At 46.4% G+C, this 27,482-nt stretch overlaps 2 protein-coding genes across 13 annotated transcripts in view; one reads left to right on the forward strand and one right to left on the reverse strand.

Annotated features, from left to right (window-relative positions):
* Window positions 1-24,485, reverse strand: NRSN1 (neurensin 1). Its single transcript, XM_002746184.7, has 4 exons — window positions 24,372-24,485; window positions 22,547-22,613; window positions 16,582-16,779; window positions 1-1,876 (listed from the first exon to the last, which is right to left on the reverse strand). The coding sequence occupies exons 3-4, from the start codon at window positions 16,768-16,770 to the stop codon at window positions 1,478-1,480; spliced, it is 588 nt and encodes a 195-aa protein (XP_002746230.2). The 5' UTR covers window positions 16,771-16,779; window positions 22,547-22,613; window positions 24,372-24,485; the 3' UTR covers window positions 1-1,477.
* Window positions 16,710-27,482, forward strand: part of LOC128931694 (uncharacterized) — an 818,901-nt gene continuing 808,128 nt past the window's right edge. For 7 of the 12 annotated variants that reach the window (XM_078368195.1, XM_078368198.1, XM_078368197.1 and 4 more), the window contains exon 1: window positions 22,609-26,827. In XM_078368195.1, the coding sequence (XP_078224321.1) occupies window positions 24,231-24,791 (561 nt within the window). In that variant the 5' untranslated portion in view covers window positions 22,609-24,230 and the 3' untranslated portion in view covers window positions 24,792-26,827. Of the gene's footprint in view, window positions 16,849-22,608; window positions 26,828-27,482 lie in introns of those variants that run through there. The other 5 variants (XM_078368202.1, XM_078368204.1, XM_078368205.1 and 2 more) reach the window with 2 other exon arrangements.

The raw sequence follows: 27,482 nt of genomic DNA on the forward strand, positions 1-27,482 counted from the left end.
TTCTGCTCGTTCATATATTTTATTTATCCAGTGGAGGAAGGAAAAAAAAAAAAAAAGACAGGCTGTAAGGTGGTACAATTCTAAGAAAATACCAAGGTCACATTTTCCATTTTCCTCAGTCTACTCTGAATCCACAAATTAAACAAAAGTGCAAGGATGAGATGAACGTCTTGCTGGACCACAAAGCATCTTGTTTGAGAACAAAACCCCTTTTAAGGTTAATATCTACCAAGGGGTTCCTTATTTGAGGATGGCTTACTCTTGTTTTTATAAAAATATGACGGCATTGTATACATTGCTGGGGTTGACTATTTAAGGGTAGATAGTGTGAAGGCTGCTGACTCAGTGGCTTTCCAGGAGTCTAATTCTGAAAGAAGCCACCATGTGCGAGAGCCACAAAACATTACAAACACCTGCTGGGGAGAGACTCGATGATAAAATGAGATTCCACAGAAATGGAATCTTGGATGTTTGAGTGATGAGAGCCCAGACGTCTTATGATCCAGGACTCCCATTATACAGAAGGGGAAAATGAGGTCTGAGAGGTTAAATAATTTCCCCAAGGTCACACAGGGAGTAGAAGAAACTGAAATTTCCTGGTTTCTAGTTCAGTACTTTGGAACACTGTGTAAGTAGACTCTCTTAAAATTAATTTTTTTTGTCAAGACTTGAAAGTTGGCAATTTTAGCTTTTTAAAATAAATTGGATAGCAAATTCCTGCCTCTAAAAAAATTTTTTTTAAATATTGGCTGGGGGTGGTGGCAGGTGCCTGTAGTCCCAGCTGCTTGGGAGGCTGAGGTGGGAGGATCGCTTGAGCCCAGGGGTTCAAGGCTGCAGTGTGCTATGATTTCACCACTGCACTCCAACCTGGGCAAAAGAATAGCACTTCATCTGAAAGGAGAAAAAATACCACGGAGAAAACAAAAAGATTTGTGAATGCTGATAACTTTGTATTCAATGTCAGGAACCTCATATCAAGATATAGCTAAAAGACATATTCGGATCAAAATGAGAAAATTCCACGTTTCTATGAACACACATGACAAAATTTTACACATAGTGAGACAGGAATGGAAGACAGCACCACGAAGGAAAGAGTAGATAAACCAACATTAGAAAATCAAGTGAACCACATTAGCCATTGGTGAGCTGGTCTAAACTGTTCGGCACTTTCAAATAACACGGAAAATAACACAGAGTCACAGTCCATGAAAGAGGAGTTCCAGGGAGCTCCTGGTGGCCAGGCACAAGGAAGCACCCGTCTTAAGTAACTGGATGCACGTGTGCAGACTTAGGCATGGCACTGACCTCCGCCAGAGCCGCCTGGACTGAGCAAGTGTGAGTCCACCCACTGTGCTGCCCACAGCTAAACACAGCCTCGGGCAGTCCATGCCACTTTTTCTTCCTCTCAAAAGGCGGCCTGCTGCTTTTAACCACAGGCATAAATCAGACAAGAAGAACTGGGGTGGGAAAGGTTTCAGGTTGCCGATAGAGGCTGAACATTTTGAACCCTGGACAAAGTGACTGGAATTGTCGTTTCCCCTGGCCCCGGGGCTTTTGTAATGGGCTGGGTGTGGGCTTTGATGTCTGCGATTCGTTCTTTAAACTTCTGCTGGAGGACTTTTTCTTCTCTGGAGTAGCTCTTTGCAAACACTGACATCAGCAGGCACCCGGCCATGGATGTGCCCCCGATGCAGAAGAGAACGGCTCCTGCCAGCTTATACATGTCAAGAGCACTGTTGAACTGGACAGCATGCGTGTCAACCACCACAAAATCAGCTTCACCAAATGCTTCGATTTTGGGGGGCACAAGAAAGCCCACTGCCAGAACAGTCAATCCGAGGATCACGAAGACTGCACCTGAGATGAGTCCGACCTAGAGGCAGATAACGACAGAAGCAGGATTGAGTGAGGAGGGTGCTTCCGCTTGCCCTGAGCCCTCAAGGGCAGCACTTGTCTTGTTTCTTGAGAGAAGTGAATATTTCTGTTACCCCAAATTTGCAGGAAACACCTACTTAATTTTTGGTTGTAAAAGATGAAAGGTGATCTTCTTTCTAATTTTAATACCAACCAGAACGCCAGCATTCAGTCTTGATATATATATATATTTCTTAATTTTCATAATGCTTTGTAATTAACAAAACTTTCTATTGCTTCTTTTGCTTACATTGTCTCATTTGGTCTTGAGGGAGAAAAGTAGCCCCGATTGATACCCAGGAACTACTTGCTGTGTCCCCTGGGCCTCGATGTTGTTGGAAGATGGCTAGGAGCTCCCAGCAAAGCCGTGCCGCTCTGCCAGGCACCATCCCACAGAACAGTAACACATGCTCATTCTGGGACCATGATGCAGTGAGACAACACAGTGCCCCTTCATCACTTCTTCTGTGCACAGACAAAAACAAGGTCCTTGTAAAATCACAAAAGGCCACATGGCACCTTCTCCTGGCTAATATGAATGAAGGCTTCTAGTCTCACTCTAGTCTGCACTCTCTGTACATGAGATTTATTAAGATATCCAGTCATGGCCCTGTCCCTAACAATCCAGAATGAACTCTTGGTTCACTGGCCCCTCCCTGAAAGCACCCAGCCAGAGCCCACATCCTATAACATTATACTTCCTTTCACATTCTCAGACCCCAGTGCCCTACCGTCTCCTATGGTGACATTCTCTCTCACTGTAATGAGTAATACATACATCAGCATAGAGCGGTGTTCCCAGTAGTTTTGGCTGGAGGACATGGACAGTCTTTGTAACTACTCACCTTTTTTCCAAGTAAGCAGAGAAGGAACCTTAATTGCCAGTTTACAGGTAAAGAAATGTAGCCTCAGAGAGGGTAAGTCATAGGCCAAAGGTGGACAGCTAGCAAGCTGCAGAGGCGGGGTTAGAAGCCACAGAGCTGGTCCCCAGGCCAGTGCTCTTTCTCCTCTCACATGTAGCTATTTGGGCTGTACTTGTGCACCTGCTAGGAAGTGTTCAGAATGGCAGGTGGAGGTTAAACTGCATTAGGTCAAGCTCTAATGAAATGTCACACACTGAAGATGGAAGTGACGTACCATTTGGTGGCTATACTCACAGGGTCAGAATAAACAGACTCACGCTTGGATTCTACTGCCACTACCTAGCACTTGAATCACAGAAGGAAAGTTACATAAAAGCTCTTGTCATTAATTTCCCCATCTATAAAATGACAAATGCTCATAATACCTACCTCATAGAGGAATTGCCAGGATTAAATGAGACTATGCATAAAAGCACTTAGCCTTGCATCTGGCAAAGTGACAAACTGTAATAAGTAGCTATTCTTCTCATTTGGAAAGACACCACTTGTAAAATTGTTATGCTACATTGGTAACAGTATTACAGTTGCTCAGCACTTGGAATAGGGAATAGCTAACATTGTTGCTTTTTAAACACCTTTTTTCATTTCCTTCTGTTCTTAATTGCTTTTAGTTAGAATAACAAAGTTAGGAAGATAACCAGATACATAACATCATTTACTCTTTAATATTTAAATTTTTGAGATAATACACTGTTGAAGGAGGTTTGCCTAATAGAAGGAAAACATATTCACAAATCTATCACCCTAGCAAAAAAGTAACTGGTAGTATTGAACATCTGTTACGATCTGGGCTAGTGCTAGATGTGTTTTTCATTTAATCCTCACAAGCATCTTATGAGAAGTAGGTATTTTTATTCCCATTTCACCTATAAGAAATCTTATGTATGTTTATAAGGTTGAAGAAGAATAGTTCAGCTTGGCATGGTGACTCATGCCCATAATCCTTAGCGTTTTGGGAGGCCAAGATGGGCACATCACCTGAGGTCAGGGGTTTGACCAGCCTGACCAACATGGTGAAACCCCATCTCTACTAAAATGACAAAATTAGCTGGATGAGATAAGGCATGGCTGTAATCCCAGCTACTTGGGAGGCTGAGGCAGGAGAATCATTTCTTGAACCTGGTGAGGCAGAGGTTGCAGTGAGCTGAGATCCTGCCATTGCACTCCAGCCTGGGCAACAAGAGCGAGACTCCATTTCAAAAAAAAAAAAAAGCTGTTCTATGTAAGATATAAGTACCACAGGAAAAATTGGGCTGTAAGAGATAACATTTTGGAGTGCTTTCTACATTTTTCTAAAAATGGTGGCAAGTACATTTACCTTCCAAGACTAACCATTATTTATAACTTTTAGAAAATGACTCACATCAGAAAACTCTGAAAGTACACATGAAATAAATGTCCATGGTGACATGCTTCCTATGTCACTAAATTACCTGCCTGCTGAAAAATTGGCATTAATTCTAAAAACTTGAGGGTAGCCAAAAGGTATCTGTCCAGTTTCTAAGATTCTGAACAGCAAGTGAGACCACTCTGTGTCTGTCTTGCCTCTCACAGCTCTGCTCCAGCCTGACACTCAATGCAAAACCCTGCCCGTTGTAAACCACCAGCTGAACATAGAGGCGGTAGTTGGTTCTCAGAGTAGTCTGCTCCTCAGCTGAGCAGGGCTTTCAATGACAGTCCACTCCTGGACTTTCCCTTGGAAGCTAAAAGGCAAACCATGGCTTGCAGATGGCAGATTCCTGCTCATTGAAGACCTGGAACATGGCTGGCCTTTCTGAGCCTGCTCCCCTTTCCCACTGACATCGAAGAATCAGAGAGGGGCTCGCCCTCTGTACTGGGAAAGCAGCATAGTGAACAGCTGACAAGGCTTCTGAAGGTGCTTTCAATGCCAGTCCCTAATGAGAATCTCCAAGATGCACCCACTGGAGAATTCCAGACCTGTTCAAGCACGGAGGGAGAGCGTGGGATGCTAGGCGTGAAGGAGTCAGTCCTGAGTAGGCTGCTTCCAACCCTCTCACAGAGTATGGGGGAGGTGAGAAGAGCAGTTGGGATGCATTGGCTTAGTCCTGGGACCATGCTGGAGTACTGGAAGGGATAAAGATTGAGGGAGTGATTTCACAGAATGTCATAAAAATTGTGTCTGGACACAGTTCTAAGTTGAACTGTGATCCCAGGTCTAACAGAAAGAGAACTGTCAAACTGAAAGAGTCCAAAAATTGCAATGCAGAGGTTGTTTAAGGTTCTGAGGAAGCAAAGCAGCCTTGTTTAGGGCCATACAGAAGAGCTGGAGTGCACTGGGAGGGTCCTCCTGAAGGCTCAGTGGAGCAGCCTGGAACCTTGGAGCGGGAAGGCCAGTTCCAGTGGTGACAGAGAAGGGCCTCTCCTGGTGGTGACAAATCCCTGAAACAGCAGCGAGGACAGCTTTTGTGCTGTGACTTCCGATTCCACTCTTGGCTGTGGGAGGATGTGTGAAAACCCAGTTCCTGCTGCTGGAAAGGAAAGTTGGAGAGGAAGGAGAACTTATCTGCATGCCAGAAATTCTGCTGGTGGGGGCTACAGGCCACAGACTGCTGTTATTTTGACCAGCATCCTTTCATTGTATCCCAGTGAGATGAGAGGCCTGAAAATGCAGTTTACTCCAATAGACAGAGCTGGCAGCAGTCGCGGCACAGCTGTTCTGGCAGAGAGGAGGCAGGAACGACTGCTGGAAGCAGGAACCTGCATGGCCGGGGAAGAACAGCCTGGCGTGCGGGGAATGCTGGATGGAGCTGCGTGTGCAAGGCACCATCTGGGTTAGAGGTTATTTAGGGGAACTGCATCAAGAGCAAAGATGGGCTTTTTCTTCTGCATCAGCCCTGAGGGCAGTGCTGACCTCTCCTGAGCAGGACGTGAGCTCTGAGCGTGATCTCTGCCAGCAGCGGGGGCAGACTCTAGCTCCTCAGTCCCTGCTTGCCTCAGCCTGACACTGAGCTTTATGAAGCAAGAACTGATGCCTGGTGATGATCGAGGTCCTCCCACAGCCTGACCTCGCAGTCGTCCTAGACCCTTTAACCGGACAGTGAAATCACATCGCCTCTTCCACCTAACAGAGATTCCTTCCTCCAGTGCATAAACACATTCAACTGCCTCCATCTTTGAAAGCAGTTCTCCAGCCCTGCGTCCCCTCTTTTCCTACTGCTCAAAGTCCTTTCTACCCTTGACAGCCACACCGAGTCCTCCACAATTTCCTTAAACCTGTTTCTCTGAGGTTGCAAAGGATCTCTTAATTGTCAAATTTAATGTAAACTTAATTTCTTCCTTCAGCTCATTTATATCTTTTCCATTCATTGATATGAAACACTTACACTTTTTTGAAGCCCTTCCCCATGCTGTCCCTGACACACTCCCTCCTCCTTGTATCTCTGCTCTAAACATCTCATGCTCAATCTGCTTTGCTGCATGTTCTTCGTGAATTATTGGTGTTCCCCAAGAGTCTACCCTTCCTCACCTTTTTTAGAGACAGGGTCACTGTCTGTCCTCCAGGCTGGAGTGTAGCGGTGCAAGCATGGCTCATCGCACCCGTGAACTCTTGGCCTGAAGCAATCTCCGTCCTCAGCCTGCTGAGTCCTCTGGGGTTACAGGCGTGCATCACCACAGCTGGCTCAGGAGTCTACCCCTGACTCCACCTCTTTATTCACTGTGTTCTATTTAGGGTTTAATTGGAAGCTGCAGTTTCAACTCCCACCTGTTACCAGTGACTTCCAAACCTCCAACTCCAGCCTGGATTTTTGTCTTGAGCTCTAGACCGTATTTCTGATAACCAACAGGAGAATCTATAGAAAAATGTGCCAAAGGCTCCTCAAACCCCCAAAATTAAAAACAGTGCTCAGCAATTTCCTTCCCAATTTCTCTGTTTGTGTTCTTTCCATCCGCCCAGTCATGAACTGGTTCCTCAGAGTCAGAGTGGAGGATCATTAAATCTTAGTCACTGTCTCTTTAGCATCTCTTGAATCTTTTCTGTCCTGTCCACTGCAGCCATTCTAATGGCACCGGCCATTGTTACATCTTGCCTGGAACGTTGCGACAGTGTCCTGATGATCTCTATCACTCCATCCTTCAGAGACAAGCTGCCAAATCTTTTATAAACAGAAGTTGTACCACGTGGCTTCTCTTCTAGTCTTCCACAGGACATAAAGTCAAGTGAAATAAGCCGGGCACAGAAAGACAAATATCGCATGATCTCACTTATACGTGACATCTAAAAAAGCTGAAATCATAGAAGTAGAGAGGAACTGGGAGGGAGTGGGAGAAAAGCTTGGGAAGATTTTGTTTAAAAGATACAAAATTTCAGTTAAGCGGAGTAAATTCGAGAGACCCGTTGGACAACGTGGTGACTATAGTTTATAACACTGTCTTGTGTTCTTGAAAATTGCTGAAAGAATAGATTTTAAGTGTTCTTACCACAAAAAAGTACGTGAGGTCATGCATATATTAATCAGTTTAATGTAGTCATGCCACATTGTATTTCAAAACAACGTGCTGTACATGACAAATGCATGCAACATCGATTTGTGATTTAAAAAGAAGAGTCTTCCACAGCTCCTCTCATCTCTAGTATAAAACTAACTTCTTAATATCTAACAAAACTTTGAAGGAAAATCCAAGGACTTAGGTTTAAACTCTGACTTAGCTTAAGAGGGGCGACTGGAGAGGTCAGGACAGATGGGAGGAACTTAACCTGGGTCTTGAGAGGAAAGAGAGGGGCCGGAGTCACTTTCACTGTCAGTGAGGCTGTGGAGGAGGCGGGCATGCCCTGTGCCTGCACATCAGCATGGGGCGCCCTCATGACACATTAACCTCTGACACAGGCTGATACAATTTCTGAGACAGGTTGAGGAGAAGGCAAGAAGATAACCCTGAGGTGGGCTGAGAAGACTGCTCCCATTGGTTTCACACCTGCATATGGCACTGTTTGCTGCATGGACAATCAAGTGGCAACAGCCTTAGTCAAGGTCAAAGGCAAAGATAAGAACAAAAAATCCACCATAGCCTGATCGATTTTGGAGCAGCAGCAGTGGGTGATGGGACTATGTTACATCGATTTTTGTGGAGGGCGTCAGCTGTGGGCAGTGAGATAAATTGGAAGTGGCTGAGGCAGTCATGCGGTAGCCTAGGATTTCTGAGACACAGAGAAAGTATGTGGCACTGCGTGTGTGTGTGTGTGTGTGTGTATGTTTACACTTGATCATGACATCCCTCCTAGGAAAGCCTAGCTTGAATATCATGCCCCCTCACTGTACTCGAGCTGCTAGACTATGAAGACATTCTGTTACATAGCCCGTCAGAGTTTTCCGTGAACTGGCTCTTGTATACATTCCCATGTTCAATTCCTGACTCTTCAGCTTTTGAACATTTATCCCAGCCACAGACGACTCTTTGCAGCCTCCTGAACATGCTGCACTCTCCCATGGCTCTTAGCTTTTGCGACGCTTTTCTCTCTTTTGGGATACCCCATTCCTGCTTGCTCACATGCGACCTCCTCTTGGAGTCATTTCTTCCCTAGGCTGCATCAGATACCCACTCCACCCTGCCCCTCAAACCCTGTGCTCCCAGTAAGCACTGTGCCTGCTTTAAGTGGGGGCATTTAGCATATTGCATGATAACAATCTGTGTACATGGCCACCTCCCCTATTTGGCTGCAAACTCCTTCAGGTCAAGGGCTATATCTTATTCAGAGGTGAAGAAAAGATCTTCATATTTGAAGAACAATATTTGTTCACTTCTGAAAAAGAGGAACTTATTCACATCAGAATCCCAGAGCCTCCCATATAGCCTGGTGCGTGTTGGACAGTTACACATTTGGAGAAAGAAAGGCAGAATGATATGGTGAAATACATGTTATGTGGACACATGCAATAACGATTCTATCTCAGACACATTTGATTCCAATCTCTGTTCTCACTGAGTCTTGCTGCCCACTGCTTAAAGCTGCCTCCAGGACAGAGTCCTGCTAAAGCACGGTGAGCTCAGCCACCGCGAGAGGCCAGCACGACCCTTGCAGCACTACCCTGGAAGCAGGCCAAGGAGAAGCTGGCAAGTTGAGCCACCTACAGATGCAATTTGAATAAAAGAAGAAAACATAAAAACAGAATGATAATAGAAACATGAGCATAGCTGGTGCCTCTTCCTGTGTTGGTACAAAGTGCTTCATAAATCCGCTGGAATGAATTCACTCATATTCCCAGGAGGAAACCCAGGAACAGTTGGTTTATCCCTCTGTAGAGATAAGGTCTCTAAGACAGTGAATTCTTAGTCAAGTTGACACTAGGCTTCTTGTTTTGTGGTTAAGGTACACATCTAGGACTCCAGCACTACAGTAAGTAAATATTTTTGGATCTTGATTGTGTAAAATAGAATAGAGAAATTAACGACATCTGAGTTCTGGGGTTGGTAATTTACTGTGAGTTCTGTGTTTTAAACGCATAACCCATATATTTCATTTGGTGGGTTTACAGCTTCATGAATCACACGACCAGTGCTTTGGAGTTCCATGAACACTTACAATATTCTGTGTGTCAGTGGCATTTCAGGCTCTTGGCGCAATAGATCTGTCAGGCAAATACCTTTTCTTTGACAAATGGGAAACAAGCACCCACATATCCGGGTGAATACAAGATGTGCCGAGCTTGGCTGTGCGTTTCTTTGGCTAAGGCCAGTAAGGATTCATCAGAGGCGAGATTTCTACAGGGCAAGGACGCTGACTTGACCAGTTTTGATATGCAGAATATGTGACGAGAATGTGATTTTGAATGGAGACACTCGGGTCTTGGGTTATCTTTGCTAACGACTGTGTTACCTAATACTTTATTAACTCTATTTCAAGTTTTTTTCCATTTAAGAACTCGGTGCTTTCTACAGCAACCAGTAATAATAGCTAATATAGCGAATGCTTATTAAGTACATACCAGGACAGTGCTACGCTCTCTGTAAATATCCTCTCATTTAATTCTCACATCTTTTATGCGGTAGGTGCTGTAAGGATCACCATTGGAAGCCCCCATAAGGCCAATTCATTTGCTCAAGGTTGTAGAACGATTAAACAGAAGAGCTGGGATTTGAACTCATGAAGTCTGAGGTTAGAATTCATAGTCACAATTATTATGCTCTACTGCCTCCGGTGATACGCCCCTCCCGGGATAGGCCTTTCCCGATACGCCTCCCCTGCTACGCCTCCCCTGATACGCCTCCCCTGATACGCCTCCCCTGCTACGCCTCTCCTGATACGCCTCTCCTGATACGCCTCTCCTGATACGCCTCCCCTCATACGCCTCCCCTCATACGCCTCCCTTGCTACGCCTCCCCTGATCCGCCTCCCCTGCTACGCCTCCCCTGATACACCTCTCCTGATACGCCTCTCCTGATACGCCTCCCCTGCTACGCCTCTCCTGATACGCCTCCCCTGCTACGCCTCCTGCTACGCCTCCCCTGATACGCCTCCCCTGCTACGCCTCCCCTGCTACGCCTCCCCTGCTACGCCTCTCCTGCTACGCCTCCCCTGCTACGCCTCTCCTGCTACGCCTCCCCTGCTACGCCTCCTGCTACGCCTCCCCTGATACGCCTCCCCTGCTACGCCTCCCCTGCTACGCCTCCTGCTACGCCTCCTGCTACGCCTCCCCTGCTACGCCTCTCCTGCTACGCCTCCTGCTACGCCTCCCCTGCTATGCCTCTCCTGCTACGCCTCCTGCTACGCCTCCCCTGATACGCCTCCCCTGATACTCTCCTGATACACCTCCCCTGCTACGCCTCCCCTGATACGCCTCCCCTGCTACGCCTCCCCTCATACGCCTCCCCTGATACGCCTCCCCTGCTACGCCTCCCCGATACGCCTCCCCTGCTACGCCTCCCCTGCTACGCCTCCCCTGCTACGCCTCTCCTGCTACGCCTCCCCTGATACGCCTCCCCTGCTACGCCTCCCCTGATACACCTCTCCTGATACGCCTCTCCTGATACGCCTCTCCTGATACGCCTCTCCTGATACGCCTCTCCTGATACGCCTCTCCTGATACGCCTCCCCTCATACGCCTCCCCTCATACGCCTCCCTTGCTACGCCTCCCCTGATACGCCTCCCCTGCTACGCCTCCCCTGCTACGCCTCCCCTGCTACGCCTCTCCTGCTACGCCTCCTGCTACGCCTCCCCTGCTACGCCTCTCCTGCTACGCCTCCCCTGCTACGCCTCTCCTGCTACGCCTCTCCTGCTACGCCTCCTGCTACGCCTCCCCTGCTACGCCTCTCCTGCTACGCCTCCCCTGCTACGCCTCTCCTGCTACGCCTCCTGCTACGCCTCCCCTGCTATGCCTCTCCTGCTACGCCTCCCCTGCTACGCCTCCCCTGCTACGCCTCCCCTGCTACGCCTCTCCTGCTACGCCTCCTGCTACGCCTCCCCTGATACGCCTCCCCTGATACTCTCCTGATACACCTCCCCTGCTACGCCTCCCCTGATACGCCTCCCCTGATACGCCTCCCCTCATACGCCTCTCCTGATACGCCTCCCCTGAGACACCTCCCCTGCTACGCCTCCCCTCATACGCCTCTCCTGATACGCCTCCCCTGCTACGCCTCCCCTGCTACGCCTCCCCTCATACTCCTCCCCTGCTACGCCTCCCCTCATACGCCTCCCCTCATACGCCTCCCCTGCTACGCCTCCCCTGATACGCCTCCCCTGCTACGCCTCCTGCTACGCCTCCCCTGATACACCTCCCCTGATACGCCTCCCCTGCTACGCCTCCCCTGCTACGCCTCCTGATACGCCTCCCCTGCTACGCCTCCTGCTACACCTCCCCTGATACACCTCCCCTGATACGCCTCCCCTGCTACGCCTCTCCTGCTACGCCTCCTGCTACGCCTCTCCTGCTACGCCTCCCCTGCTACGCCTCCCCTGCTACGCCTCCCCTGCTACGCCTCCTGATATGCCTCCCCTGCTACGCCTCCCCGATACGCCTCCCCTGCTATGCCTCTCCTGATACGCCTCTCCTGATACGCCTCCCCTGATACGCCTCCCCTGATGCCTCCTGCTACGCCTCCCCTGATACACCTCCCCTGATACGCCTCCCCTGATACGCCTCCCCTGATACACCTCCCCTGATACGCCTCCCCTGCTACGCCTCTCCTGCTACGCCTCCTGCTACGCCTCTCCTGATACGCCTCCTGCTACGCCTCCCCTGATACACCTCCCCTGATACGCCTCCCCTGCTACGCCTCCCCTGCTACGCCTCCTGCTACGCCTCCCCTGCTACGCCTCCCCTGCTACGCCTCCTGCTACGCCTCCCCTGATACCCTCCCCTGATACGCCTCCCCTGCTACGCCTCTCCTGCTACGCCTCCTGCTACGCCTCCCCTGATACCCTCCCCTGATACGCCTCCCCTGCTACGCCTCCTGCTACGCCTCCCCTGATACCCTCCCCTGATACGCCTCCCCTGCTACGCCTCCTGCTACGCCTCCCCTGATACACCTCCCCTGATACGCCTCCCCTGCTACGCCTCCCCTGCTACACCTCCCCTGATACGCCTCCCCTGATACGCCTCCCCTGCTACGCCTCCCCTGATACACCTCCCCTGATACGCCTCCCCTGCTACGCCTCCCCTGCTACGCCTCCTGCTACGCCTCTCCTGCTACACCTCCTGCTACGCCTCCCCTGATACACCTCCCCTGATACGCCTCCCCTGCTACGCCTCTCCTGCTACGCCTCCTGCTACGCCTCTCCTGCTACACCTCCTGCTACGCCTCCCCTGCTACGCCTCCTGCTACGCCTCTCCTGCTACGCCTCCTGCTACGCCTCCCCTGCTACGCCTCCCCTGATACGCCTCTCCTGATACGCCTCCCCTGCTACGCCTCCTGCTACGCCTCCTGCTACGCCTCCTGCTACGCCTCCCCTGCTACGCCTCCTGCTACGCCTCCCCTGCTACGCCTCCTGCTACGCCTCCCCTGATACACCTCCCCTGCTACGCCTCCCCTGCTACGCCTCCCCTGCTACGCCTCCTGCTACGCCTCCTGCTACGCCTCCTGCTACGCCTCCCCTGCTACGCCTCCTGCTACGCCTCCCCTGCTACGCCTCCTGCTACGCCTCCCCTGCTACGCCTCCCCTGCTACGCCTCCTGCTACGCCTCCCCTGATACACCTCCCCTGATACGCCTCTCCTGCTACGCCTCCTGCTACGCCTCTCCTGATACGCCTCCTGCTACGCCTCCCCTGCTACGCCTCCCCTGATACGCCTCCCCTGCTACGCCTCCCCTGATACGCCTCCCCTGCTACACCTCCCCTGCTACGCCTCTCCTGCTACGCCTCCTGCTACGCCTCCCCTGCTACGCCTCCCCTGCTACGCCTCCCCTGCTACGCCTCCTGCTACGCCTCCCCTGCTACGCCTCCCCTGCTACGCGTCCTGCTACGCCTCCCCTGATACGCCTCTCCTGCTACGCCTCCTGCTACGCCTCCCCTGCTACGCCTCCCCTGCTACGCCTCTCCTGCTACGCCTCCTGCTACGCCTCCCCTGCTACGCCTCCCCTGCTACGCCTCCCCTGCTACGCCTCCTGCTACGCCTCCCCTGCTACGCCTCCTGCTACGCCTCCCCTGCTACGCCTCCTGCTACGCCTCCCCTGCTACGCCTCCCCTGCTACGCCTCCCCTGCTACGCCTCCCCTGCTACGCCTCCTGCTACGCCTCCCCTGCTACGCCTCCTGCTACGCCTCTCCTGCTACGCCTCCTGCTACGCCTCCCCTGCTACGCCTCCCCTGCTACGCCTCCCCTGCTACGCCTCCCCTGCTACGCCTCCCCTGCTACGCCTCCTGCTACGCCTCCCCTGATACGCCTCCTGCTACGCCTCCCCTGCTACGCCTCCTGCTACGCCTCCCCTGCTACGCCTCCCCTGCTACGCCTCCTGCTACGCCTCCTGCTACGCCTCCTGCTACGCCTCCCCTGCTACGCCTCCTGCTACGCCTCCCCTGCTACGCCTCCTGCTACGCCTCCCCTGCTACGCCTCCCCTGCTACGCCTCCTGCTACGCCTCCCCTGATACACCTCCCCTGATACGCCTCTCCTGCTACGCCTCCTGCTACGCCTCTCCTGATACGCCTCCTGCTACGCCTCCCCTGCTACGCCTCCCCTGATACGCCTCCCCTGCTACGCCTCCCCTGATACGCCTCCCCTGCTACGCCTCCCCTGCTACGCCTCTCCTGCTACGCCTCCTGCTACGCCTCCCCTGCTACGCCTCCCCTGATACACCTCCCCTGCTACGCCTCCCCTGCTACGCCTCCTGCTACGCCTCCCCTGCTACGCCTCCCCTGCTACGCGTCCTGCTACGCCTCCCCTGATACGCCTCTCCTGCTACGCCTCCTGCTACGCCTCCCCTGCTACGCCTCCCCTGCTACGCCTCTCCTGCTACGCCTCCTGCTACGCCTCCCCTGCTACGCCTCCCCTGCTACGCCTCCCCTGCTACGCCTCCCCGCTACGCCTCCTGCTACGCCTCCCCTGCTACGCCTCCCCTGCTACGCGTCCTGCTACGCCTCCCCTGCTACGCCTCCCCTGATACTCTCCTGATACACCTCCCCTGCTACGCCTCTCCTGATACGCCTCCCCTGCTACGCCTCCCCTCATACGCCTCTCCTGATACGCCTCCCCTGCTACGCCTCCTGATACGCCTCCCCTGCTACGCCTCCCCTCATACGCCTCTCCTGATACGCCTCCCCTGAGACGCCTCCTGATACGCCTCCCCTCATACGCCTCCCCTGCTACGCCTCCCCTGCTACGCCTCCCCTCATACTCCTCCCCTGCTACGCCTCCCCTCATACGCCTCCCCTGCTACGCCTCCCCTGATACGCCTCCCCTCATACGCCTCCCCTGCTACGCCTCCCCTGATACGCCTCCCCTCATACGCCTCCCCTCTACGCCTCCCCTGCTACGCCTCTCCTGATACGCCTCCCCTCATACGGCCAGTAAGTTGCAAGTTTATGTCAACGTCTACGTCAAAAGTTCTGGAATCGTTTGGGAGAAAAACAAAGATTGTTAGAGCTGGGGGGAGGTCTTGGCGTCACCTGAGGTTCACTTTCTCAGTATCCCTCCCTTCGCTTGGTTTCTGCATGTTGGACCCTCCCAGTGCCCTCTTCTCCGCCACATCCATATTCTCCTCCTGGATGACCTCAGAAGTCCAGCGCCTTGCATGGATTCTGTGTGTCAGAAACTCCCGATCCACGAGCTGGAGATTATATATCTAAACTGCCACCAGAGACCCCTACTTGGATGTCGTATAGGCACAACCTTTAGCTAAAGCTGACTACTTTTCACCACCTCCGTTAACTCCACCAGCATCTCTTGCCCGGGTAGTTTAACATCCTCAGGCCGGGCGCGGTGGCTCAAGCCTGTAATCCCAGCACTTTGGGAGGCCGAGGCGGGTGGATCACGAGGTCACGAGATCGAGACCATCCTGGTCAACATGGTGAAACCCCGTCTCTACTAAAAATACAAAAAATTAGCTGGGCACGGTGGCGCGTGCCTATAATCCCAGCTACTCGGGAGGCTGAGGCAGGAGAATTGCCTGAACCCAGGATGTGGAGCTTGCGGTGAGCCGAGATCGCGCCATTGCACTCCAGCCTGGGTAACAAGAGCGAAACTCCGCCCCCCCCCCAAAAAAGAAAATAAATCCTCTAAATTAATTACCATCTTCCAGTGGCTTCCCATGTCTCTCGAGGTGAAAACCCAAGTCCTCACTATGGAGTACAAGGCTCTACATAAGTCATCTGTGCCTTGTTATTTTTCTGAATTCATCGCCTGTCCCTTTTCTCACCCCACTCCAACCAGAATAGAGACCTCTTGCTCTTTTTCAAACACACCAAACTTGTTTCCATTTCAGAGCTTCTGGGCTTGCTTCCCACTCTAGGATGACGTTCAGCCAGGTCTGTTCCCTCAGCTTATCCTGGCATTCACGGACATGGCATCTCCTCTGAAAGCCTGAGACCATCAGCACTTCCAAATCTGGTCTCCATCACTCCCTGTCCTCCACAGCACTGTCACTGCCTATCATTCTATCATGTGGTTTCTTGGTTTACAGACTGTTTCCCATGATAGATTGCAAGCTCCATGAGGGAGGTGACTTTTTCTTTTCCTGTTTACCACTTTAACTCCAGCACTTTGAACCCTTTTGGCACCGAGTGGATGCTCACTAATTATCTAATGAGACTCCTTCATCTGGGGAAGCTGGGGTCAGAGAGCCTCATGATCACACACTCGGTAGAGGTAGACCTGGTAGACTGACCACTGTACTACATCTTGTCATTAACTCTCTCTAAATACTTAATGATTTCTTTTTAATAATTGTTCCAACTTGTCTAATAATACTTAACAACCCTGTAAGGGAGGCTAAAAGAATGTAATATTTTGCCTATGAATGCCTCCAGTAAGTGAATTTAGTGGCACATTATTAATACTAGCATTAATAATAATTTTTATGGGAATTGCATCTATTTAATCTAATTATTGCAGAGCAATAATTGTGCTCTGTTTAGAGGCTTGCTTTGGCCCAAAGTTTGGATTCGTCTTTCCTCAGGGAAGAAGAATGCATTTAGTATCACCAAGAGTGACGTATTGAGAAAAATACATTTAGTATCATCAGGAGTGATCGCAGAGAGTTCTAAGCCTCTTCATCCTCCACAGCTGCAGTATTAACTATGTCCAATAATTTTTCCATCCCCTAAGTTAAACACATGCTCCTTTCTTACCTTCCAGAATACTGAGCTCCACCTGTTGGGTGATCTCTGGATCTGGAAATCATCCTCATATTCCCACATTGAGGCGGTACAGTCCTCATAAAACTGGTGCAGGTAGGACCGGACTCCATAGCGCTGGTACCCGCCCTCGGCTGCAGCCTGTGCCTGCCTGGACCCACACACGTTGCTGCAAGAACTCATCTTTCCCAGCTGGAATGACAACACCCACATGGATCAGTGCCACGGGCTTTGGCCTCAGGATCAAAAGACATAGGAAAGGTAAGAACCAGACTGAGTGATGTATGCCTAGTTGAACAATGCTCATTTCATTAGAGAAAACGTACTTTTAAAGACGCCTCTTTCTTAGAAGTGGCTCTTCTTTTTTGTTTAATGCAAACCTACCCTAACTACTTATGGCTAGAGCTGCATCTCCATAAATGAAATGAGACACAACAGCACAGCTCACATAAATTAGGTACACATTTAAGCATGAAGCATGCAAGAAATGACAACAAAGAAGCTGAGATTTTCATGGCCTTGACAAGAAATCTTTAATCTCTTAGAATCCAGTCACCTTTGCACTTACATGTTAAAGAATTGGGCAGGCTTTCTCATTTGCTGAAGATGGAGTTTGTCTTAAACTGTCCTCTCACATTTTTAACCATGTTTCCTTGTGAAATCTACACAGCGTTGCTCTTACCAGTTCGAAATTTTGCCTTCCAATCTCATGTATCTTCCTCTGACATTTTAACTAATTGTCAGGTTGTACAAAGCTTTGTTAAAAAGCTGCTGAGCAACTTATGCCTCATGCTTTGTTAATCACAAATAGCTTGGCCAATAATTTATACCTCACTAACTCTAATGCCATATATTTTAGTCATTATTTGTGGATACATCTGTCCATGTGGGTGGCTAGAATGTGGAGAGTGGACACAGTCTTTTATTATTTTCCAGGAAGTATCCAGTGTAAGTAAGAACTCAGAGAACTCTTAAATAAAACTATGTCCTGGGTAGGCTGCCCGGGGCTCTGCTTTTTTAAGATGGAAATTCCTACTTTATTTGATCTAATTGGTACCCTTAGAGAGAGGCATGTATATGGATTTTGTTACTAATCATGGTTTTGTTTCTTTTTTAAAAGAAAGAATTACTGAGGACAGTAATTTTGGTGAATAAGGGAATTGCCAGTTATCATCTGTACTTTCTGATCTCCGTATAAGCAAACAAATATACAGCTGAGCTGGAAATGTGAAATATGTGTTTGGATTTTTAAATTATCCTGTAGATAGATGAGAACACATAGACACAGGGAGGGGAACAAAAAACACCGGGGCCTGTTGAGGGGTGGGAGTTAGGGGAGGGAGAGCATTAGGACAAATACCTAATGCATGTGGGCTTAAAACTTAGGTAAGGCGTTTAATGGGTGCAGCAAACCACCATGACACATATATACCTATGTGACAAACCTGCATGTTCTGCACTTGTATTTCAGAACTTAAAGTATAATATTAAAAAGTGGAAATAATAAAATAAGTATAAAATTCTGAAAGAACTCTTTAGTCCAGAATATAGCTGCCACATCATCGTTTGACTATAAATGAAGGTAATTATTTTTGTGTTTTCAAATAAATCATACTTCTCCCTGTAGATAGTTTTAGTTGTGTGGACATGGTCTGTAAGTGACAAAGTGAGCAACAACATAGAAGATTATTTTCCCATCAAACCAGGTTTTCTCAGAGCTTGTGCTATAATCCATGCCAACAGAGGCATATTAAATGTTTCCAATTACTTATGAAGCAACCAGCTAATAATGTTTATCTACAAAAGAAAAATAATGATCTACAGTCCCATCGAGTGCCTATGTGCGGCCACTTAGTTTGATTGGATAGAATTATGGGGCTAAAATCAAAGTTGGAACCAGGGATAGTTGGCAATTCCTTGTCCAGTGGGCACATAGTAAACACATGAGAACATCTTTAAATATGTGTCCTTAGCTACAAATGAATTTTGGTTAATAATGTAGTCAAATTGAGGAAAACATGACCCTGGTCTTAGAAAAATGATGCAGCAGGTGCTATTAATGGTGACCAGTAACCTAATACTTTTAGCTGTTGATCAGTTAAAACCAACTAACTGTTAGTGCCTGTGCTTTTTTCCTGTTTCAGGTATAGCTACCATATAAAGAAATCACCCAGGGAAAGAGCGCAGGGGGGCAAGAGTTTACACAGACAGACACACACACACACACACACACACACACACATTTGCTTTTAAACATTTAGAAAGATGTGATTTCCAAAAAATCAAGATTTTTAGAATGTTCTTTGCCTGAGTGGAGCAGCAAAATCTGGCAGATCAAAGAATATTAACCTAGTTTTAATATATTAAGCACTAGGATGATCTCTCCAGTATCTTCTATTTAATGCTTATACAATGAAATGATTAACAAGACCCTATTACCATCGGCATATAAGTGGCATAATTTTAAATGCATTTTCCTTTAAGGCATTCTAATGCAAATTTCAGCTAAGGGGAGATGAGGTTGGTATTACTAACTCTGCTTTGCCAACTAGGAAACTGAGGCACAGAATAGTCATCTACTAAAGGTTACACCATGAGTCAGGGAACAGATGAAAAATGACAATTAATACAAGAAGCAGGAGTATGGACTGAATCATATATGTGCATAGTCAAACCGCCTCCTCCAAATATATATTTTCAGATTTTCTATAAAGCATCAGAGACTTTAACATGAAAAAGGGACAAAAATAGTTATGATAGGAATAAAAAAATCCCTCATAGCAACAGTGAGCGTTATTTTTCCTTAGATGCTGAAGTTGTTTTTTCTCAGGATGGAGCTTTGATTGCGTGATATATAATAGCCATTCCCTGCACAGCTTGCTTCTGGCACACCAGGTTAAATGTTTCTGCTTTATAAGATGAGACCCAGTTGTCCAACTTTGTTAAATACAATATGTAAGATCATAAAAGAGATAGAAAGTGTCATAAAACAAATGTTTTGAGCCTGAGTGATTGAAGGCTCTATTTGAAGTCATGGATTTTTAGCTATGTCAGCTACATTCCAGAAGGAATTCCAAAGAGCTTTACTTTCCCTTCCAGGGTCACAAAACATGAACAAGAACATGGCCCGTTTTGTGCTTCCTACACGGGGCAGAGAATAGACTCTAATGCCGGTTTTTGATCTACAACTTACTGGTCAGGAGATTTCAGACAAGCTCATTAGGCTTTCCGGGCTATGGTTTCATCATCCTTAAAGTAACAGGGCTGGCCCAGATTAATCTTAATTCCTTCCAGATGTTGCTTTTCGGGATTTTTTTGTGGGTCTGAACAGAATGACTCAATCATTTTTTATTGAACAAACTACTAGGTTTACTTATTTCCCACCTCCTTCTATATCCTCATTGACAGCTCAGTTTACTACTTTATATTAATATGTATGCAGCTTCCATTTAAAAAGGGCATATAACTAGTTAGGTTAGTTACTTGCTACTAGGTAGACTAAATGTATGTTGTTTGTTTAACAAGGTAGTTCCGTATCATGCATGTTGCCTAACATAGGATTCCCAAGGGTTTGAGAGGTGTCACACATCTTCCCAAACATACAACTATCTGGAATTCACTCCTAGGGAGAATAATTGGAAGAACATGAATTTTAAAATATAACATGTTAGAGTGATGGTTTTGGACCTACAAAATCTCAACAGAGAGTTACACATCTCCTAGGGAAGTCAGTAACTTTTTGTCCCACGTCAGAGAATGTTACAGTTATTTAGAATTTTATTTGATTGATGGATACTTCTGATATTATAAAAAAGATATGTGAGATCACTTAAAAAAGGTCACTATAAAAATTGGGCAGTTACTAAATTTTATATAATAAAGTAGAATTGAGACAGAAACAGAAGCTATGTGCAAAGGCTTTACCTTGGCTCAATAGTTACTTAAAGATCAAGGTTTCATAAGAATTCTGATGTCTGTATTTCAGTTGCTGTAGTAGCAACAACAATAAGGTTAAATCTATGACTGTTGTTAATGAACAGATTTTAGAGGGCTTTCTTTCTTTACAGAAAGCTTCAACATCACAGGAAGTACATGGATAGAAGGGATGAGTAAACACACTCTTTAGTATTGTATTTAAATCAATCCACGTTAGTCTTCATTCTGTAAACACTCTATTGGAGCCTGTTGCATCCTCCCTGACAGTGTGGCCATGATGATGGGGCACAGGTAACTTCTGTGTGTGATTGTTTGGTTATCTATGAAGAGAGAGTTGTTTTTATTCTCTCTGAAGGATACTTCACTTGCTGATAAATGAGGATCCATCCATGGTTTTATTTTTATAAAATGTCCATAGCAACTGTCTCAATTGCATGCACAGTCATACATTAAATGAATATTCAGTTCTTACCAACTCAGCACACCTATCATAACCCAGAGACCAGTGGAGGGAAAAAAATTATGCTGCCACTCCCTACCAATTTCTGAGAGGCTTTCTGTGATCAGCCTATCTAAACATCAGCCTTCTATTAGTTTCTATACCCTTGTCTAGGTTAGTTTCTCTTCCTACCATCTTCCTAGCACTTGTTACTACCTGGTATTCTAAGTGTGGTTTATTTGCTTATGGTCTGATAGATCATATACATGATAGATTGTAAGCTACATGTAGGTAGAGACCTTTTCCTGTACTGTTTTTACCACTTGAATTTCCTATACTTTAAACTTTCCTTCAGAGTTCTACATGGCTTGATGTGGATGAAGGACTGAGTAGTCCTCCATTTTTCATTCTTCCCTTCCTTCAGTATTTTTAAGGCTCTGTGTGCCAGGCACCTGTGAGATAGATAATGGTTATGAAGATGAGTGGGGCAAAAACTCAGTGGACTCTTGGGTTACAAGGAGACAAACTCATGAAGCAATAAACATAACAAAATGGGCATCATTAAGAGGTATTTACAACAGAAGGGAGTACAAATGCTGAGAATCCCTTGAATAATTCCTTTATTAGGGAAATAAACCCATGCATGTGCTATTATGATATCACTATGTGTGCCAATAGCCTACAGTATCAATGTGTTGGAAATTTAAGCTTCAGTCTAATATATGCAGTTACTTTTTATTTCCTTTTTTAAATGTTCATAGCCTTGAAACAGAAATAAATCTTAATGCCTCATGAAACTCTAAGAACATCACAGGCATTATATTATTTGTTTTCACAGTCTCCTTGAGAGAAGAGAGGCAGAAAAAGAAAATTGAGGCACAAAAAGAATGAATGTTTTTCTGTGACACTATGTGTGAGTCAGTTGTGAGGCCAGGCACAGGCCCTGTTCTGTGTATTTTGTTCGAAATAACATTCAATTTTTCATGCTGCTTTTCTCTCCCATAAAATAATTCTGAGATAATGAGACTGAGGTTCCCATTAGAGCCACTTTTCCACAGGGCCAGTGCTGCAAAAGGCAAGGTATAGGCACATAGACAATTTAGACCACTTATTCAACACTGAGCCGAAAGGTCAGTTTCTTAAAAGATTCAATCAGACTCAAAGGGGATGCAGGAAGGCATGAAAGCCTGCTAACAGCTTTTTCACTTTTAAATCGAGCTTTCTGAAATTCTGTAAACATGGTTTAAAAACATGAACCATGTTTCTGCCAATGAATTATTTCAGAGATATTTTTCTGAAAAAGAGGTAGAGATTGTGGCTTTATATTGAGTGATAAAAATACCGTCTAAGTCAGTGGACATGTAATCACTTTTATAATTTTTAAAAAGGAGTAATGATGTAAGATTATCTTACTTGTTATCATTTACTTTAATTCTTCAAGATTTATTTTTTAAGAAATGTACATAAAGTCCAAAGCCAAAATGAGAAAAGAAAAAGAACCCATATTCTCTTTGAATCTCTTACCTATCTAGATGCAGACACAGGGTGCTTATGAATCTACATGTGATAAGGTTTGAGTCTTACCTTTGAAGTCTTCTTCTTCTTCTTGTTTACTCCTTGATCTTTCTTTTTAATGGCACATTCTTCAATCCTATTTAAGAAAAAAAATCTCTGCAGAATGTAATCCAGATCAAAATCTAAATTTCATAAGCCATTCCTATGACTGTTAATCATTTTAATATTGATAAAAGCATTGATAAAGAACTTCTTGTTTAAGAACTGAGATAGCTTTCTAAAAAACAAAAGTCTAACCTGTATTTTAAAGCTTTTCAATGAGTTCTCATAATAATTTATAAAGTAAATGAGATGACATAAAAAGGCTTTATAAATTATAACACACTGTACACATGCTATTCTTATTTTGATGTAACTATATTTCATGTTAATAATACCAACTTGATGAATTCATTTATATTTTATAAATTCTAAATTTAAAAAGTTATTTGCTTCCTAGACACTTCAGAATTGATCTTTTCTGAAATATGTGAGTCCTATAATCACTATATTTTCTGATATGTTTGCATGCATTTTACACTTTGTAAGGCTCTTTGGATGATTCACTCATTAGACTGAGTTTTACTCCTATATCCGTTTTCTTCCTATCATGATCATTTTGCTTTCCAGCTGCCTAAGAAAAGCAGGTGCCCATGCAAAATTTAATTAAAAAGCCATTGCCAAGTCTAAGGCTATTGCTTTCCTACATTACTCTAGTTATGTGAAATAAGATAATAACTGGGACCATATTTTTTAAATAATCATTAAGAATTCTTTCTGATGAACAGGTCCCCATTAATTTGCAGGAGAACCTGAAGACTTGAAGTGAGTAAGCCTAGCTGAGACCTGAAAGTTTCCAGCATTTCTAGGGTCAGCCTATATGGACCAAAGCCAAATCTTCAAGACCCATGTACTTTCCCCAAATTTTGCGAGTGATGTGTGAGCAGATTCGGGGAAAGAAGCAAATTATATTAGCCACCTGGATCTGGATAAGCAAAGGAAAACAAGCCAATCATAGGTCACTAAATTCACTACATTCTCCTCTTCCCCCCTCCCTCAACATTTGCCCCTCACCCCCATCTGTATCTCTTCCTTTCCTTTCTGTCTCTTCCTCTCTGATTACATTTATCTTCTTTGTATCTGTCACCTCCATTTTCTCTGATGATTCCATACTTGCCCTTAACCAAAGGCTGGCTTATGTAGAGCCGAGGAGCTCTCCAACGTCCTGAAAACATTTCTGTTACAGTGCCAGGAACCAATAAAGCAAACATTAGCTGTTAAATTCCAGCTCTGTTTTCTTTGAGGTCTCCAGACTCTGTCTGACCCCCACATTAAAGTTCCTTTCTAACAACACAAAGAAGTAGGTCCGAGATCACAACCAAAACACTGAAACATCTTCAGACGTGGCACAGGAGTGGGGAGGACCAGTAGGGGCTCAATTCAGCCTGAAAAATAAATCATACCAAGTTTCCAAACTCTAAATACGTATATTTGACTCTTACCTATAACAGACAACTTTCTTATCTTATGGAAAGGAAACTCCTAAGTTTTTAGCTGTACACCCCTGGTGACCCCTACCCCCACCCCAAAATTCTTATATAACACAAGCCACAAACCACCAAAACATGGATCTGGCTCTTCCTCAATTGTATGTTTCCACGGATTTTAATACGCATATTTTTTGTGGAGATTGGGGCACATAGAATAAACGTGAATGAAGGAGGGCGGGAGGGAGAGAGAGAGAACATTTAGGCATGAAGAAGGAGGAAGGAAAGAGAGAGGGAGGAGAGGAAGAACTGGAGAGAGACGTGTGGCGCATGGAAAGCCGCCACCCCTGGCCTCCACGTGGCTTTACCTGCCCCTCCGATCCCCTGACCCGTGGAGCAAGTGCAGCCAGCCTAGCCGCAGATCTCTCGCTGGGGTCCCATCGCCGCCGCCGCCGCCGCCGCCGCCGCCGCCGCTCCGCCTCGGAGAGCTCGGCCCGCGCCTGATTGACAGCTGGGCGTCCCGCGTGCCCGCGCGCCCGAGGCCCGCGCAGCCGCCGCCGCCGCCGCCAGAAGGGCAGTGTTCCCGCGTGCCCAGAACGGAGAGTGGGCGGGGCCGAGCGTCTGGCTCGCTCGGCCCACTCCTGCCGGCACTGCGGGGCTGGTGCTTCTGTGAGGGCATCTGGCAGGGCCTCTGCAAGGCTGGTTACTGGGCCCTGCTGAGGCTCCCCAGGACGGGCACCTTCTCTGCCTCTGTGCCTCTTCAAAGCTCTCTTCTGCACAGACCATGATTTGGCCACAGAAGCCTGGTTTGATATACAGTCACACGCCGCATGATGACGGGGAAGTGATGCTTTGAGAAATATGTGGTTAGGCCATTTCGTCCTGCTAACATCATAGAGTGCACTTTCCCAAGCCAAGGTGGGTCAGCTGCTACACACCTAGGCTATATGGGAGAGCCTATTGCTTCTTGGCTGCAGACCTGGACAGCATGTTACCCTACTGAATGCTCTTGGCAATTGGAACACAGTGGAAAGTGTTTGTGTGTCTAAACAGAAAAAGTACAGTAAAAATACCGTATTATAATCTTATGGAACCACCGTCATACATGCAGTCTGCTGTTGACCCAAACATCACTGGACAGTGCATGACTGTACATATTTTTAAATGAATGAAGAGGCAGAGGGACATGATGTGTGTTTCTTCTACTGTCACTCTATCAGAGATATGTTTTCTGTCCCCGATGAGACACAAGGTGAAGAGCTTCTCTCTGCTGGCAGAGCACTGCCCAAATGAAGAGCCTTCTCACCTCTTTCAGTACTGGGTATTTGCAGTCCTCACTTTGACGCTTATTCCACTGTCAGGAGGTGTAAATGGGTTTGATAAAAGACAGATGAAGAAAATAAATTGAATTATGATATTCGAGGAAAGAGAAACAAATTCATAAAGGCAAAAACACCTTAGAAAATTACCTGCATACCTCAGAAAATATGCACAGATGTGGACAAGTTAGTATGTAAATACAGTAACCTCTGCTTAATTACTAAAACGGTTAACATTCACATGACTATGCTACACATAATAATAATACCTACCATTTGCTTTTGCTGACTGTATGCCAGGCATTGTGTTAAGTGCACTACATATATGTTAATTATATGCTTATTACATCATTTAATCCTCACAGCAGCCCTATGTGGTGGCATTCTCTGATCCCGATTTTACAGATGAAGAGGCTGACGTACAGAAAAGTGACACACACACACCTGTGGTGATACAGACTCACAATTACTTGTTGCAGGTCATAGAGCTACTAAATCTGCAATCTGCAAGATGATCTTCTGGAGAGGATTAAGGATATAAGTGATGTTTTGCCCAATATTTCCTCGCTCTCACATAGGTTTCAGGAAAAAGCCTAAAAAACAGAGAAACATCTCTGCCTTGTTAAACAGTGGGCAGACCAAAGCCAATTGTTGAACAGATGCTTAGTAGGCCGCCAAGGACAGGGATGCCTTTGTCAGGTTTCTTCCTTGAGTCCGCAACTCTAGCCCAGCACTCTTCAACACAGTTTAAGTCTAAAGGTGCCACTTCTTTCTTTCTCCTTCCCAGTGTGCATAAAAAGAACACCTTTCAGGAGTCTGAGCATGTTGCTTGTTAGCTTGCAGTGTGTGGATCCATCGAACACTTCAATGTGGCCATGCATGCTTTTGCATCTTTGGAAGTCTGTACAAATCAGCACATATATAAAACTCCAGGGGCTCTGAGCTGCTCTTCCATCAGAGATTAGGCTGTGGGAAGGGAAATATCTGCCTCGGTGTCTGCTTAGTGTCCTGGTCTCGGTTGGTTATGCATCCATTCATTCAGAGGAGTAGTTTAAAAAGACAGAGTTGCTCCACCACTCTATGCCCACTTGCCTTATCTATTAAATGTTTGTAATCATACTTAATTCATAGGGTCGTTATAAGAATTAAATGAAATTATATTGATAAGGCATTTATTGCAACATCTGGTACATAATAAGTACTCAACAAATTCTAGCTTTTATTATATTATTATTGCTATTTTAATTTTGCTATGATTTAACTAAACCTTTTAAAAGCCACTGAATGTTTTCAGCTTGGAGTCTCAAGAATTCTGTTTTCCAGGCACTTATCATTTGCTTTATCTCTTCTTTGAGCAGATTCTTTTCCAACTTGTGCCATCTCTGACTCCTCTGCTGAAGTTTCCAAAAACATGGAAATGCCTGTCCAGGATACTGGCAGCAGCATAGGTCTTCTAAGTTTCACCCGTGCATATGCTTTTGGTTCACTCTCAACTGAAGAAACTGGTGAGCTAAAATAAAACATAGGTCATTGAGCTATTCACATACCTCAAGATACCCATAACTTGTGAATTATCACCATTATCTTGCTTTTCACAAATCATAGTTTCTATTTATTATTAGTTTTTATGAAGTTTTGCAAACCTTAAGGAACAAAGATGGTTACTTTGAAGCAACTATTTTGACTTAGAACATACCAGTTTCTCTGGGTTATATTATATGGAAACATTTAGCAGTGAATTGCTTATTAATTTATCATTCAACACACATTTGTTGAATGTCTGCCATTGAGAGTACACAGCATGAGGGACAAACAGAAGCATATAAAAGTCACAGAGAAGAGGGGTCAGGAAGGACTGGGGTCTCCTGGGTGGACTTCCAGAAGGCATGCTGTGATTAGGCAGGCTGCTTTCCTAATCTTGTGTCTTATGACTCTCCACCTAAATCCATTGCTCATCACACTGAACATATCTGATGTTCTTCACATACACTTCACAGATGTGTTCCTTCTGTTTACTTCAGTGGTTCTTTCTGCATAGCTGTGTCCTCATGTGCTACCTGTTCGTCAAGTCCTGGCACAACTGGCACCTTTACAATACAGCCTTTGCTGTGCTTCAGTACAACTCATGGTTCTTTGTTTTGAACTCCTAAGAATCTTGTT

Source organism: Callithrix jacchus, chromosome 4, assembly GCF_049354715.1.
Source record: "Callithrix jacchus isolate 240 chromosome 4, calJac240_pri, whole genome shotgun sequence".
Taxonomy (NCBI): domain Eukaryota; kingdom Metazoa; phylum Chordata; class Mammalia; order Primates; family Cebidae; genus Callithrix; species Callithrix jacchus.